General features: G+C 43.4%; 1 protein-coding gene across 6 annotated transcripts in view; it reads left to right on the forward strand.

Moving 5' to 3' along the window:
* LDB3 (LIM domain binding 3) overlaps positions 1-4,328 on the forward strand; it is a 70,180-nt gene extending 65,852 nt beyond the window's left edge. For all 6 annotated transcript variants that reach the window (XM_034931022.2, XM_034931028.2, XM_034931024.2 and 3 more), the window contains one exon: positions 349-4,328. In XM_034931022.2, coding sequence (XP_034786913.1) covers positions 349-438 — 90 coding nt within the window. In that variant the 3' untranslated portion in view covers positions 439-4,328. The remainder of the gene's footprint in view (positions 1-348) is intronic.
* The last annotated feature ends 8,404 nt before the right edge of the window (positions 4,329-12,732 follow it).

Genomic DNA, 12,732 nt, shown 5'->3' on the forward strand with positions numbered 1-12,732 from the left:
TTGCCCAGGCTGGAGTGCAGTGGCACAATCACAGCTCACTGCAACCTCTGTCTCCCGGGTTCAAGAGATTCTTCTGCCTCAACCTCCCGAGTAGCTGGGATTACAGGCACATGCCAACATGCCCCTGGCTAATTTTTGTATTTTTAGTAGAGATGGAGTTTCGCCATGTTGGCCAGGCTGGTCTTGGACTCCTGACCTCAAGTGATCTGCCTGCCTTGGCCTCCCAAAGTGCTGGGATTACAGGACTGAGCCACCACGCCTGGCCAGGGCGTTTTCTTAAAAAAGTGATTGAAATCTGCTCATGCTCTGTGCCACGTGGGTCTCACGCAGGTCTGTTCTCTGCTCCAGGTCTGCCATGTGAATCTGGAGGGGCAGCCGTTCTACTCCAAGAAGGACAGACCCCTGTGCAAGAAGCACGCACACACCATCAACTTGTAGGCGGCCAAGGCCGCCTGTGCTGACGAGGCCCGGAGCTGCTCCTGCTGCTGGCAACAAAGGATTCGGGAGGCTGATGTTTCTTCTGAGGGGAATGGGGAGAGAGAGGAAGCGACTGAGCCCTTTGGAAGTATAATTTTAGGTTTTTTCTTCTGTACACAGATTGTGCATTTGCATAGTTCAGACTAGGAGCCAAATGAAGACTCAAAACCAAGCTAGTTATTAATCCAAGACTGGAATTGTACTTCAGACATTTAGAGCAGAATTCCAAGAACTCAAAAGTGAAAAGCAACAAGCAGCTTTCCCAAAGCGATACACTTGCTTTGGTCACCAGAGGAGGACAGAGCTCAGAGCAGCTGTGGAGAATCTGAAGCATTCTGTGGAGTTCTTAAGCGCTCCCCTGGCAAACAAATTGAAGTGCCAAACAGCACTCACTGCAGGGTATTTTTAGAGTCATAGCTGAGAGCTTGTTAGCTAAGACCCATTGGGCTTTCCTCACCAAAAAAGGAAGTGTTATTCCATTACTAGCGTCATGGAGCTACCTCTGCGCATCAGACTTCAGACCTTGAACAAACTTAAAACCTTCTAATGGGAGCCCGGACATCCAAAGAGATGTCTTCTGGGAGCCACTGGGCAATTGCCAGGGCTCCAGGAAGGGCTCTGGCTCAGGTTGCAGACAGCTGAGAAAAGATGGCCCTGTCAGCCACCCTCTCTCAGTCTGAAACATTCAACATCCCCAGAAGGCTTAGCTCCTTTTTGAATTGTGATGGGAAAGTAGAGTTGGGTTTTTCCAGTTTTGCTCTGTGATGTGTGAGAGATTTTTTTAAAGGCTTTGGGTTGTCTTTGGCCTTTGTTTAGCTTTAAGGGTTCGTTAGCATGAGTGTCCAGTCGTGTGCATGAATTTCACCCCAACTTGTGACTGCTCACTTATGACGTCTCCCCCAGTACCCTCCATCTCAAATAGGCTTGGTGGCCTGTGGAAAAGAAGAGAGACAGAGAGACAGTGTCTGAAACAGGATGGCAGAATAGGCTCACATGCCCAAACTCTGGGTGGGGAAGAGGAAACTTACTTTCTGCCACCCTCAGTAAGAACACACGAGGAGGCAGGGCCTCCCACCTTCAGGTCTGCATCATCCTTTTCAAATGTTCCTTTAAATGCAGCACACTGAGTTTGTACAATTGTGTTAACTGCTGGAAGGAACAGATGCACTGATATATATGCATTTGCTGTTTCGGCCAATATTTTGAAAATGTATGAGCTGAGTTGATCTAGCTATTATTTAAGTATTTATTGAAGTAGAGGGGCCTTCAAACTACTTTATACTAGTGATAGTTTGAGTTAGGTAAGCATCTTAAAGCTGTTTGGTGATAAAGAAGGCAGCTTAGATTCTGTGGTTGGAAACAGTGTAGTCGCTTTTCTTTTTAGGAAGCCCTGTTAATATGCTCATCGAAAACATGGCATTGAAGCAGGCAGTTTGCGTGGATGTTTCTCACTTGAGCACGATATTTAGGCTCTCTTCCAACTCACTCTATTCTGTCCTCACTCCTGTTTTGGATTTTTATCTTTGCACGTTTGAAATGTTTTATGGGAATGTATTAGAACTCTTTTCTTCTAAGGACTGAGACTTCCAGGGGACTGCCATCTTACCTGAGTGTCTCTTCTCCATGAGGGAGAAGGAAGCAGCTAGCTATGTCCCTAGCTGCAGGAAGTCCCTATTTTTTCCAAGCACGAAGCCACCAGTCTCCCCCAGGGAGCACCAGGGAGGGACATGGATGTGCTCCTGCCACAGGGCCCTTCCTACCTTTGGATCTGTGAGAAGGTGAATACAAAGCAGCAGGCAGAGTAAAATCTGCTGGGACTGCCTGGAGATTTGTCAGGAGCTGCAGACAAGTACCTTGGAGCATTCTGTTATTTTTGGAAAGTTCAAATATGCAGGGACAAGGAGGTTGCTGACTGTACTGACAGGCTCTAAGTCGTTTTCTCCAAAAACTATCTATTCAATTATCAGGGACTGGTCTTGAGGAAGGAAAAAAAAAAAATTCCCAGAATTCAGTTTCCAAAATCTCTTTTTAAAGGGTTTGCACACACACACACACACACACGATCATTAAAAAGTGTATGATCTTTAAGAAGAAAAGTAAAATATCTCAAAGGACAGTTTCACCACCGTCCTTTATTGAATCAATTTTTCTACATTTCAGAGCAAGTGTAGATTCTGAGGGACTCCTATTTGCCAAAAAGACAAAACTAGCAGAAAAAAAAAAAAAAAAAAACCACTTAAAAGGTAGCAGGAAAAGAAGGTAGTTTTGAGTGTGGTTCACTCAGTGTCTGTGAGTCTGGTGTAGTGTCAGGAGTAAGGCCGTGTCTAGCTCAAGTTTACATTTGGATGTCCTACAACACTAAACAAAATTTTTCATAATCCATGGTGGGGAGCACACTTTGGAGCTACATTTCTTGTCTCCTCATTGTTGACATTAATTTAACATTTATAGGCCAGGCACAGTGGCTCACGCCTGTTATCCCAGCACTTTGGGAGGCCGAGGCAGGTGAATCACCTGAGGTCAGGAGTTTGAAACCAGCCTGGCCAATATGGTGAAACCCCATCTCTACTAAAAATACACAAAATTAGCCAGGTGTGGTGGCAGGCGCCTGTAGTTCCAGCTACTTGGGAGGCTGAGGCAGGAATCTCCTGAATCCTGGAGGCGGAGGTTGCAGTGAGCCGAGATTATGCCATTGCACTCCAGCCTGGGCAACAGGAGCGAAACTCCGTTGCAAAAAAAAAAAAAAAAAAAAAATTATAATCACAACTTTTTGCAATGGAGTGACTTATATCTGCAGCTTATATCTGCAGTGTTTGTGTTAGGAACCTAGCTTTTATAATGTGTTAACTTTTTAACTCAGTATTCTGGCTTTGGGATTTTTTGTTTTGTTTTTGGAAAGATTTCAGAAGTGGAATGTAGCCTGTTAAAGGTGTGCACAAAAATATTTTGCATGTGTTTTTTTTTTTTTTTTTTTGCCTGTGTGAATTCTACTTTTTAGCAAAAATAAAGCCCCCCAAAGGATGTGCAAATACAGATTTTTCTGTGTAAAATTTTTCATGTCACATCAGAAGTAGCTTACTTCTATATGGCCACAAATAAAAGTTGGAGACAAAACAAAACATTCTGTGGGAATAAACACAACTTGCTTGCCCTGATGCTCAATAGCAGTGTAATCACCATGTTTAAACAGACAAGGATATGTGAATAACACGAATGTTCTGCATACAAAGGGAATTACCACGCAAATAATAAACCGAAGACCTCATCTCGCATTATATTTCCATAAAGGTTTGTTAACTTAGCTACTTGGCGGTAAAATATTTCCAATTAATTTATTTCTATTCTGCTCTAAATGGCTTCATTTCTAGAAAAGTTGCCATATTTCCTCTTACATCATTTGTTTTCAAATAAGTTCAGAGTAAAGACCTCTCATAGAATTTTTTTTTCTTTTTAATAATGAAGACCCTTCTGAGGGTACTATGTTTAACAAAATCAAACTCATTCTTTTTCAAGGTATTCTGTTTCTAGAAATTACTGAAGAGTAAAGGGAAGTTGTACATACCATATTTGATTTTCAGCACCTGAATCAGACTTCGAAAGAACTGTGCAATTACAAACAGAAATCACATCTCATCATTTTAGTACTTCTTAAAGCTATAACAATTTTAAAAATAGATGATGGAGAAGAAAAGGCTCCTACACTCACTCACACACACACACACACACAAAATACTAATAGCCCAGAAATATGAACCAAAAATTAGAATTTGGTATAATTAACTTGTACATAATTTCTGCCCCCCTAAGGATTTGTGGACAGAATAAATATTGTTTGCTTATTTGCTCATTCATTCTTTCAACAAATATTTATTGAGCACCTACTAGTGACATGAACGGGCACTGCTCTGGACACTGACAACACAACAGTGAGTACAGCAGACAAAAACTTCTGCTCTTGTGGAGTTTACTTTTTTTTTTTTTGACTTTTTTTTTTGAGACAAAGTCTCACTCTGTCTTCCAGGCTGGAGTGCAGTGGTGCAATCTTGGCTCACTGCAACCTTTACCTCCCACATTCAAGCGATTCTCCTGCCTCAACCTCCTGAGTAGCTGGGACTACAGGTGCCTGCCACCACATCCAGCTAATTTTTGTATTTTTAGTAGAGACAAGTTTTGCCATGTTGGCCACGCTGGTCTCAACTCCTGACCTCAAGAAATCTACCTGCCTTGGCCTCCCAGAGTGCTGGGATTACAGGAGTAAGCCACTGCACCCGGCCAACATTCTTTTTTTCAAAAAAAATATTTATTTTTATTTATTTTATTAAAAAAATTTTTTTTGAAACAGAGTCTTACTCTGTCACCCAGGCTAGAGTGCAGTGGTGCAATCTCAGATCACTGCAACCTCCGCCTTCCGGGTTCAAGTGATTCTAGTGCCTCAGCCTCCTGAGTATCTGGAATTACAGGTGTGCACCACCATGCCCAGCTAATTTTTGTATTTTTAGAAAAGACAGTGTTTCGCCATGTTGGCCAGGCTGGTCTCAAACTCCTGACCTCAAGTGATCTGCCTGCCTCGGCCTACCAAAGTGCTGGGATTATAGGCATGAGCCACTGCGCCTGGTCTGCTTTCTTGTAAAAACAATTTATTTTATAACTATGAACTTCACTGTCTGATCCTAGTTAAGCCTCTATTAACACACATATGAAGGGTTATCTGAGAATAAAGATCATGTGTTAATCTATCTACTGAGCTTGTGGAATAAATCCTGCCATTAATTTTGTCAAGGCAATCAGTGACTTTCTGAGCCATCGGACAGAATGTCTTCAGTTCAGTGCTGTCCTCTGAGCCTCAGGCTCATGTGTCCAGATTTTGCCTCACTGCCTCACGTGGATGTCCCACAGCCACCCAAGCCCACCTACTTCACGGGCTGGATGGTTGGCCATCTGTATGTGCGTCTATCCTTTCTTCTGATACAGACCCTGCCCCTTTAGGTGCATGATTGGTTCAAGAAGTGGGTTTGTGAACCAAGCCAGAACAATCAGAATTCTTCTTCCCTGAGACTGCTAAAACCAGATCTTGGAGAGAGATTCTCTTCTCTTACTGGTGGCTGAGCTGGAAGAATGAGTCCAACAGGCCCTCTGTTCCCTCTTGTGTGAAGAAAGTCTGTTTACTCTAGGAGAGAAAGAAGCCAACAGGCACTGGAAAGCAAAGAGTTGAAATGAGAGAGACGGAGTGTTCTGCCAGTGTGATGGCTTCTGGATCTTGTCATTCCCAAGGCTCCACACTTATCTTTTCCTTGGTTTGCTCAATTTCCCCTTTATTCTTTTTTTTTTTTTTTTTTTTTTGAGACAGAGTCTCACTCTGTCGCCCAGGCTGGAGTACAGTGGCGCCATCTTGGCTCAATGCAACCTCCACCTCCTGGGTTCAAGCAATACTCCTGCCTCAGCCTCCCAAGTAGCTGGGATTACAGCCATGCACCACCACTCCTGGCTTATTTTTGTATTTTTAGTAGAGATGGGGTTTCACCATGTTGGCCAGGCTAATCTCGAACTCCTGACCTCAAGTGATCCACCCACCTCAGCTTCCCAAAGTGCTGGGATTACAGGCATGAGCCACCGCACCTGGCCTTCCCTTTATTCTTGACCTCGTTTAAATTGGGTTTCTGTCACTTGCAACCAAAAGAATCTCAACTAATACAACATCCAATGCCAAATTCAGGATGTGACATTCTGTCATCCATGCTATAGCTTCAAGAAGTATTAAAACAATAAGATGTGGTTTCTATTTGTAATTGCACAGCTCTTTCAAGGTCTGATTCAGGTGCTAAAAATCATACATGTTATGGAAAACTTCCTTTTACCTTTCAGTAATTCCTAGAAACAGATTACCTTGAAAAAGAATGAGTTTGATTTTGTTAAACATAGTACCCTCAGAAGGGTCTTCATTATTAAAAAGAAAAAAAAAATGCTATGAGAGGATTTCACCCTAAACTTATTTGAAAACAAATGATATAAAAGGAAATATAGCAACTTTTCTAGAAATGAAGTCATTTGGAGTAGAACAGAAATAAACTGAAATATTTGGCCACCAAGTAGCTAAGCAAATCTTCATGAAAATATAATGCGAGACGAGGTCTTCAGTTTATTATTTGGCTGGTAAATTCCCTTTGAATGCAAAACATTTATGTTATTCATATATCCTTGTCTGCTTAAACAAGGTGATTAAACTTCTATTGAGAAGGCCTTCAAATAATCCGCCATCCATGCTATCCTTTCTGAACATGCATGCTAAATAAATGCAGAATGCTTATAATTGTAACTATAATTTCAAGACAAATACCACATGCCTTCTGACTGAATCTCTTCCATAGAGGAATTCCAGGGCTGCCACTGACTTAGTTCTCATCCTCCTAGCCAACCTGCTTCTCCTCTTGTATTCTTTCTTTCAGTGAATTGTAGGCACCACCCGGTCATTGGAACTAAATATCTGGGATCATCCTAGTGTCTTCTCCCATATTGCTCTGACAACAAATAACTACCACAGGCTGCCCATGTACTTCCTGAACCTGTCTTGAATTTGTTTTCTCCTCTCATCCTCAGGACTCCTGCCTTTAAAAAACATCTCTCCTCTGCATCATCTCAGCAGCTTCCTAACTGATCTCCTTGTCTCCATTTTGCTCCGTATCCACCCCCGAATCCGTTCCCATTCAGGATCTCTCCAAAAATAAATCTGACCATCTAATGGACCTGCACAACTTATAAATGTCTTCTCATTATCCCTCAACAGAGCCCAAACTAACCTGCATTTACAAGTCCCATATGCCAGGCCGCTGTGTCTCTCCAGCCTCACTTCTCAACTGCAAGTGCTACCTTCTCATGATGTGCCATCGTCCTGGCCACAGCGGGCCGGTGTTCCCACCTCAGTATTTCCAAAACACTCCTGTATTTTCACATTATTTAAAAACTGTCTGTTTACATAGAAATAACCATTTGGGTCGGGCTCGGTGGCTCATGCCTGTAACCCCAGCCCTTTGGGAGGCCGAGGAGGGTGGATCACCTGAGGTCGGGAGTTCGAGATTAGCCTGGCCAACATAGTGAAACCCCATCTCCACTAAAAATACAAAATTAGCCGGGCGTGGTGGCGCATGCCTGTAATCCCAGCTACTTGGGAGGCTGAGGCAGGAGAATCACTTGAACCTGGGAGGCGGAGGTTGTGGTGAGCTGAGATTGCACCATTGCACTCCAGCCTGGGCAACAAGAGCAAAACTCCATCTCAAAAAAAAAAAAAAAAAAAACCATAATTGAAATAACCAAAGAATGCCATAATTGTTATTGCTTAGCTGAGAACACAGTGCTGTTTTTCACAAACAAATTCTATTCAAAACCCCAAATATTTTATTAAGTAAATTCTTACAGAATACCTTTCCATTTGCAAATCAGTTATTCCCTTTATCTAACTCTGGTTCAAAGTCTAGTTCTCGCCTTTTTCCTTCTGCTTGTTTAAATTCGGTTGCTGTCACTTGCAACCAAAAGAATCTCAACTAATACAATGTCCAATGCTGAATTCAGGATGGGTATTATCTGAATTCAGGGTATCCTGAAAACTATTTCAAATAGAAGCACTGGGAATGTGGGAGAATCCCAGCATTTGTGGAAGAAGGATCACTGCAAGGCATCCAATGTGTGCCTGGGGTAGAAGGAATGCCAGTGGTGATGGCAATTCTATCTTGCATGTGGTCACCTCCACATCCCTGCGGAGCCCCTCTCATCCTACTTGTGACTTTCTGGTGAGCTGCAGGAGAGGGAAGCATTGTAGAAAAGTAGATACAGATTGGAGAAGGGCCTGACTCAGCCTGGAATCCAGTGTTTTGTGGGGCCATCTTTAAGAAAAAGAATATATTTGGGAGGCTGAGGTGGGTGGATCACCTGAGGTCAGGAGCCCAAGACCAGCCTGACCAATATGGTGAAACCCTGTCTCTATGAAAAATACAAAAATTAGCTAAGTGTAGTGGTGTGCGCCTGTAATCTCAGCTACTCAGGAGGCTGAGATAGGAGAACTGCTTGAACCTGGGAGGTGGAGGTTGCAGTGAGCCAAGATCGTGCTACTACAGTCCAACCTGGGTGACAGAATGAGACTCCACCTCAAAAAAAAAAAAAAAAAAAAGGAAAAGAAAAAAAGAATATAAAATTAGCTGGGCGTGGCAGCATGCGACTGTAGTCCCAGATATTCTGCAGGCCAGGGTGGGAGGATCGCTTGAGCCCAGGAGAGGGAAGCTGCAGTGAGCTGTGATCACACCACTGCACTCCAGCCTAAGCGACAGAGTGAGACTCTGTCTCGAAAAAAAAAAGAGAAAAAAGAAAGACAGAAAAGAAAAAAAGGGGTTACAGTAACTGCAAACACCAAATTGAGTATTCATTTAGAATGAGGACAAAATCACAACAAATGAGTGGAGTCCCAGAACTCTAGGTCACTTTCTTCTAAAACCTACTTAGGCAAGTTATCAGAAAAGCTTACATGACAATGTTCCCTGGGCTGGGCGTGGTGGCTCACACCTGTAATCCCAGCACTTTGGGAGGCTGAGGCAGGTGGATCACCTGAGGTCAGGAGTTCAAGACCATCCTGGCCAACATGGTGAAACCCCATCTCTACTAAGAATACAAAAATTAGCCAGGTGTGGTGGTGCATGCCTGTAATCCCAGCTACTTGGGAGGCTGAGGCAGGAGAATCGCTTGGACCCAGGAGGCAGAGGTTGCAGTAAGGTGAGACTGCACCATTGCAGTTCAGCATGGGCAACAAGAGTGAAACGTCATCTCAAAAAAAAAAAAAAAGTTCCCTGATTGCAAACTAGCTTTCCCTCTCAACCTAGAATATTCCAGCAACTCTTAGCACCCATGGGGGTCTTTGGAAGTGAGGGAGGAGCCTTGAAGTTTAAGCTGCATTAGTTTCTTGGTAAAGCTACTCTAGACTCAGGCCAATAGAATAAAAGACACAGCCATTTTGGGATCCTGATTCCCTGGTTCACGCTCTATGTTAGGAATTGGCAACATTTGTCCAGGACTGTTCCTGGAACCAGGGCCAAGACATGCCCTGGAATTGGGAGGGGAAATCAGATTACTGAGTGAGGCAAGGCTGGAAATGGCTCTGCAGCTCCCTCCTCCTAAGAAGCGGTTACCTCTCTCCACCTTCTAGTTGAATTATCCCTATAAGCCCAGGTTTAATGGGAAGGTAACCCAAAGAGTAAGCAAGCTGTTGAATGGTATGGTAATATTAGGTTGCGAGTTTAGGAGGAAAGATGGGGTGTTGCAGAAGCCCCAGGCAGTGGCTCAGACCTGAGCCATAGATACCAGGTCCTTTTTTAGTTGCTTGGAATGATTTAAATGACCAGGATAATGTCATAGTTTGTAGGTTAATAACCAGAATGTGACTTTAGAGGAAAGGAAACAAGTTTTCTTATTGTTTGCGTGTGTGTGTGCATGCACCTTCTATGCTTATGCACAGTGCTTGGCACTTTATGTATCTTTTCTCATTGAACTTCACAACTCTACCAGGTAGGGAAGCCAAGGTTTAGATAGGTAAAATACATCTCCCCAAAATACCTCTCTCCACTAGGCACTTGATGTGAAGTCCTTTCCTTTGTGGAAATACTATATTCATCAGAAGCACTGGGAGGAAGACAGAGTTGAGTTTAGTTCCACATTCATTGAGCCTTTACTTTGAGCAAGGCCTCATGCTAAGTAACTAAGTACTTTATTGTGAATTCAGAGGCAAATGAGGCACAATCCTTGCCTCACAGAGCTCATAGTCTGGTTGAGGAGATAATTAAGTTATGCATAATTTCACTATCATAAGGCAATAAACGTTTCTTCAACTTTATATAAAGCAGACCTACAAGCAAAGGACAGTAAACACATGTCCTCTAGGAACTTTCTGCAATTGTAAAATTTCTCTTACAATCTAATATTTTAGCTTTAAAAAATCATGCTCTGTTTTAAGTTATTATTATTAAAAAAAAAAAAAAAGATGCCCTGGACGAGATGCTCTATAACCTTTTCTTTTCTTTTTTTTTTTTTTCTTTTTTGAGACGGTGTCTGGATCTGTCGCCCAGGCTGGAGTGCAGTGGCGTGCTCTCAGCTCACTGCAACCTCCACCTCCCGGGTTCAAGCGATTCTCCTGCCTCAGCCTCCCAAGTAGCTGGGACTACAGGCACCCGCCACCACGCCTGGCTAATTTTTTTGTATTTTTAGTAGAGAAAGGGTTTCACCGTGTTAGCCAGGATGGTCTCGATCTCCTGACCTCGTGATCCGCCCGCCTTGGCCTCCCAAAGTGCTGGGATTACAGGCGTGAGCCACCGCGCCCGGCCTGCTCTATAACCTTTTGTACTCCACATTCAGTGTTAGGTGCCTCAGTTTGAGAAGCCGAAGGCCAGATAAGTGCTACAGGACAGCTCAGCAGGCCACTAACCCAGCCTGGGAGTGGGCCGCCAAGGTTTTCTAGAGAAGGAAATTCCAGAGCTAAGGCTGGAATGAAGAACTGGAGCCCAGCCCAAGCTGAAGCAGAACTCATATACTAATTACTGAACTGCACTGGGCTGTATTTGAAGTAAGGCTCATTTAGAGTTTTACAGTTTGTTTTCTCTCCCCTTCAACACAAACACTAATGGACCAATCACTTTCTAGAAGGAAAAAGAAAGTAACTAAAATTCATTGAGTGCTGACTCTATGGCAATCACTTTGCATATATCTCAGTTAATTCTGACATCTGTCCCATGAGATTGGTATTATTTATTCCCATTTTATAGATGAAGAAACTGGGAGTCTAAGAGGCTGACAAACTCTGCCCAAGGTAAAAAACTGGGAAGTACAGCCAGGATTCTGATTGCAAAGTTCGTGTTCTTCCCACCACATCATGTGGCTAAGCCTGTTTCTCAAGAGTCTCTTTAGTGGATATGCAGAAGCAGTTAAGAAAATAGTGGGATTGGCTTCAAGTTTCAAGGAAGAAAAAACTCTTTGGCCATCTCTTTTGGTCAAAGTAAGTTCTGGAAAGGGGTTTCTGGGCTACTCCTCTGGCTGGCATTGCAGCGCCCTACCTCACCAAGCCAGCTCTGCTGAATCTGGACTTGGGGAAGTGAGAGTTCACAGGACATCCTCTGGGAGTGTCCGCTGAGGTCTGCTTTATACAGTTTATACTTTGCTGTAAACAGCTCGCTGTTCCCAATTAAACCTGTACGATCATGTCTGAACTTTTAGGAAATGAGGACTTCTTTTTATGGTTCTCTTCTCAGTGTTAAAACCAGAGCCCTTGTCAGTCCACGAGCCTCCTTAAACTGTTGGGCCTTGACTCTGAGACTCCGGAATGTAGTCCAGAAATGCTTGGATCCTGGCACAACACCCAGGGAATGCCTAAGTGAGAGGATGGCTCCAGGTCTGGAGCCATGTCTTCCAGAAGGATGTTCTCTGATTCTTCTCAGCAGGGTTCTAGGGCATCCCAAACACAGGTCTCTGATGCTATTCACGCTAGGATAGGGAATACAGATCTCTCAACTAAAATTGCTGCCTGAAGTAATTTTTGAAGAAACAGTATTTCAAAATGACTACCCTCTCTCTTAGAGAAAGAGTTGGTTGAAACCACTTTAATTTGAAATTGGGGTAATAAAGAAATGAATGGGTTTAGCTCTCTTTAATGTTGACAAATTAAGAAAGGAATATGTGCTTATTAAATAAAATATGAAAAACACACATAGGCAGAAAGAAGAAAAAAAAGTGACCATAGTCCTACTACTGGGAGACAATCGCTACTTAGCATTTTGGCTAGTTTCTACCATTAAAAAAATTGTTTTTTTTTGTTTTTGTTTTTGTTTTTTTTTGAGAGGGAGTCTCGCTCTGTCGCCCAGGCTGGAGTGCAGTGGTGCAGTCTTGGCTCACTGCAACCTCTGCCTCCCGGGTTCAAGCAATTCTCCTGCCTCCCGAGTAGCTGGGACTGCAGGTGCATGCCACCATGCCCAGCTAATTTTTATATTTTTAGTAGAGAGGGGGTTGCACCATGTTGGCCAGGATGGTCTCGATCTCCTGACCTCGTGATCCACCTGCCTCGGCCTCCCAAAGTGCTGGGATTACAGGCGTGAGGCACCATGCCCAGACAAAAAATTTGTTTTTTTACAAGAATCGGCCGGATGCAGTGGCTCACGTCTGTAATCTCAGTACTTTGGGAGGCTGAGACAGGTGGATCACCTGAGATCAGGAGTCGAGACCAGCCTGGCCAAC

The sequence above is a fragment of the Pan paniscus genome, chromosome 8, assembly GCF_029289425.2.
Source record: "Pan paniscus chromosome 8, NHGRI_mPanPan1-v2.0_pri, whole genome shotgun sequence".
NCBI lineage: Eukaryota > Metazoa > Chordata > Mammalia > Primates > Hominidae > Pan > Pan paniscus.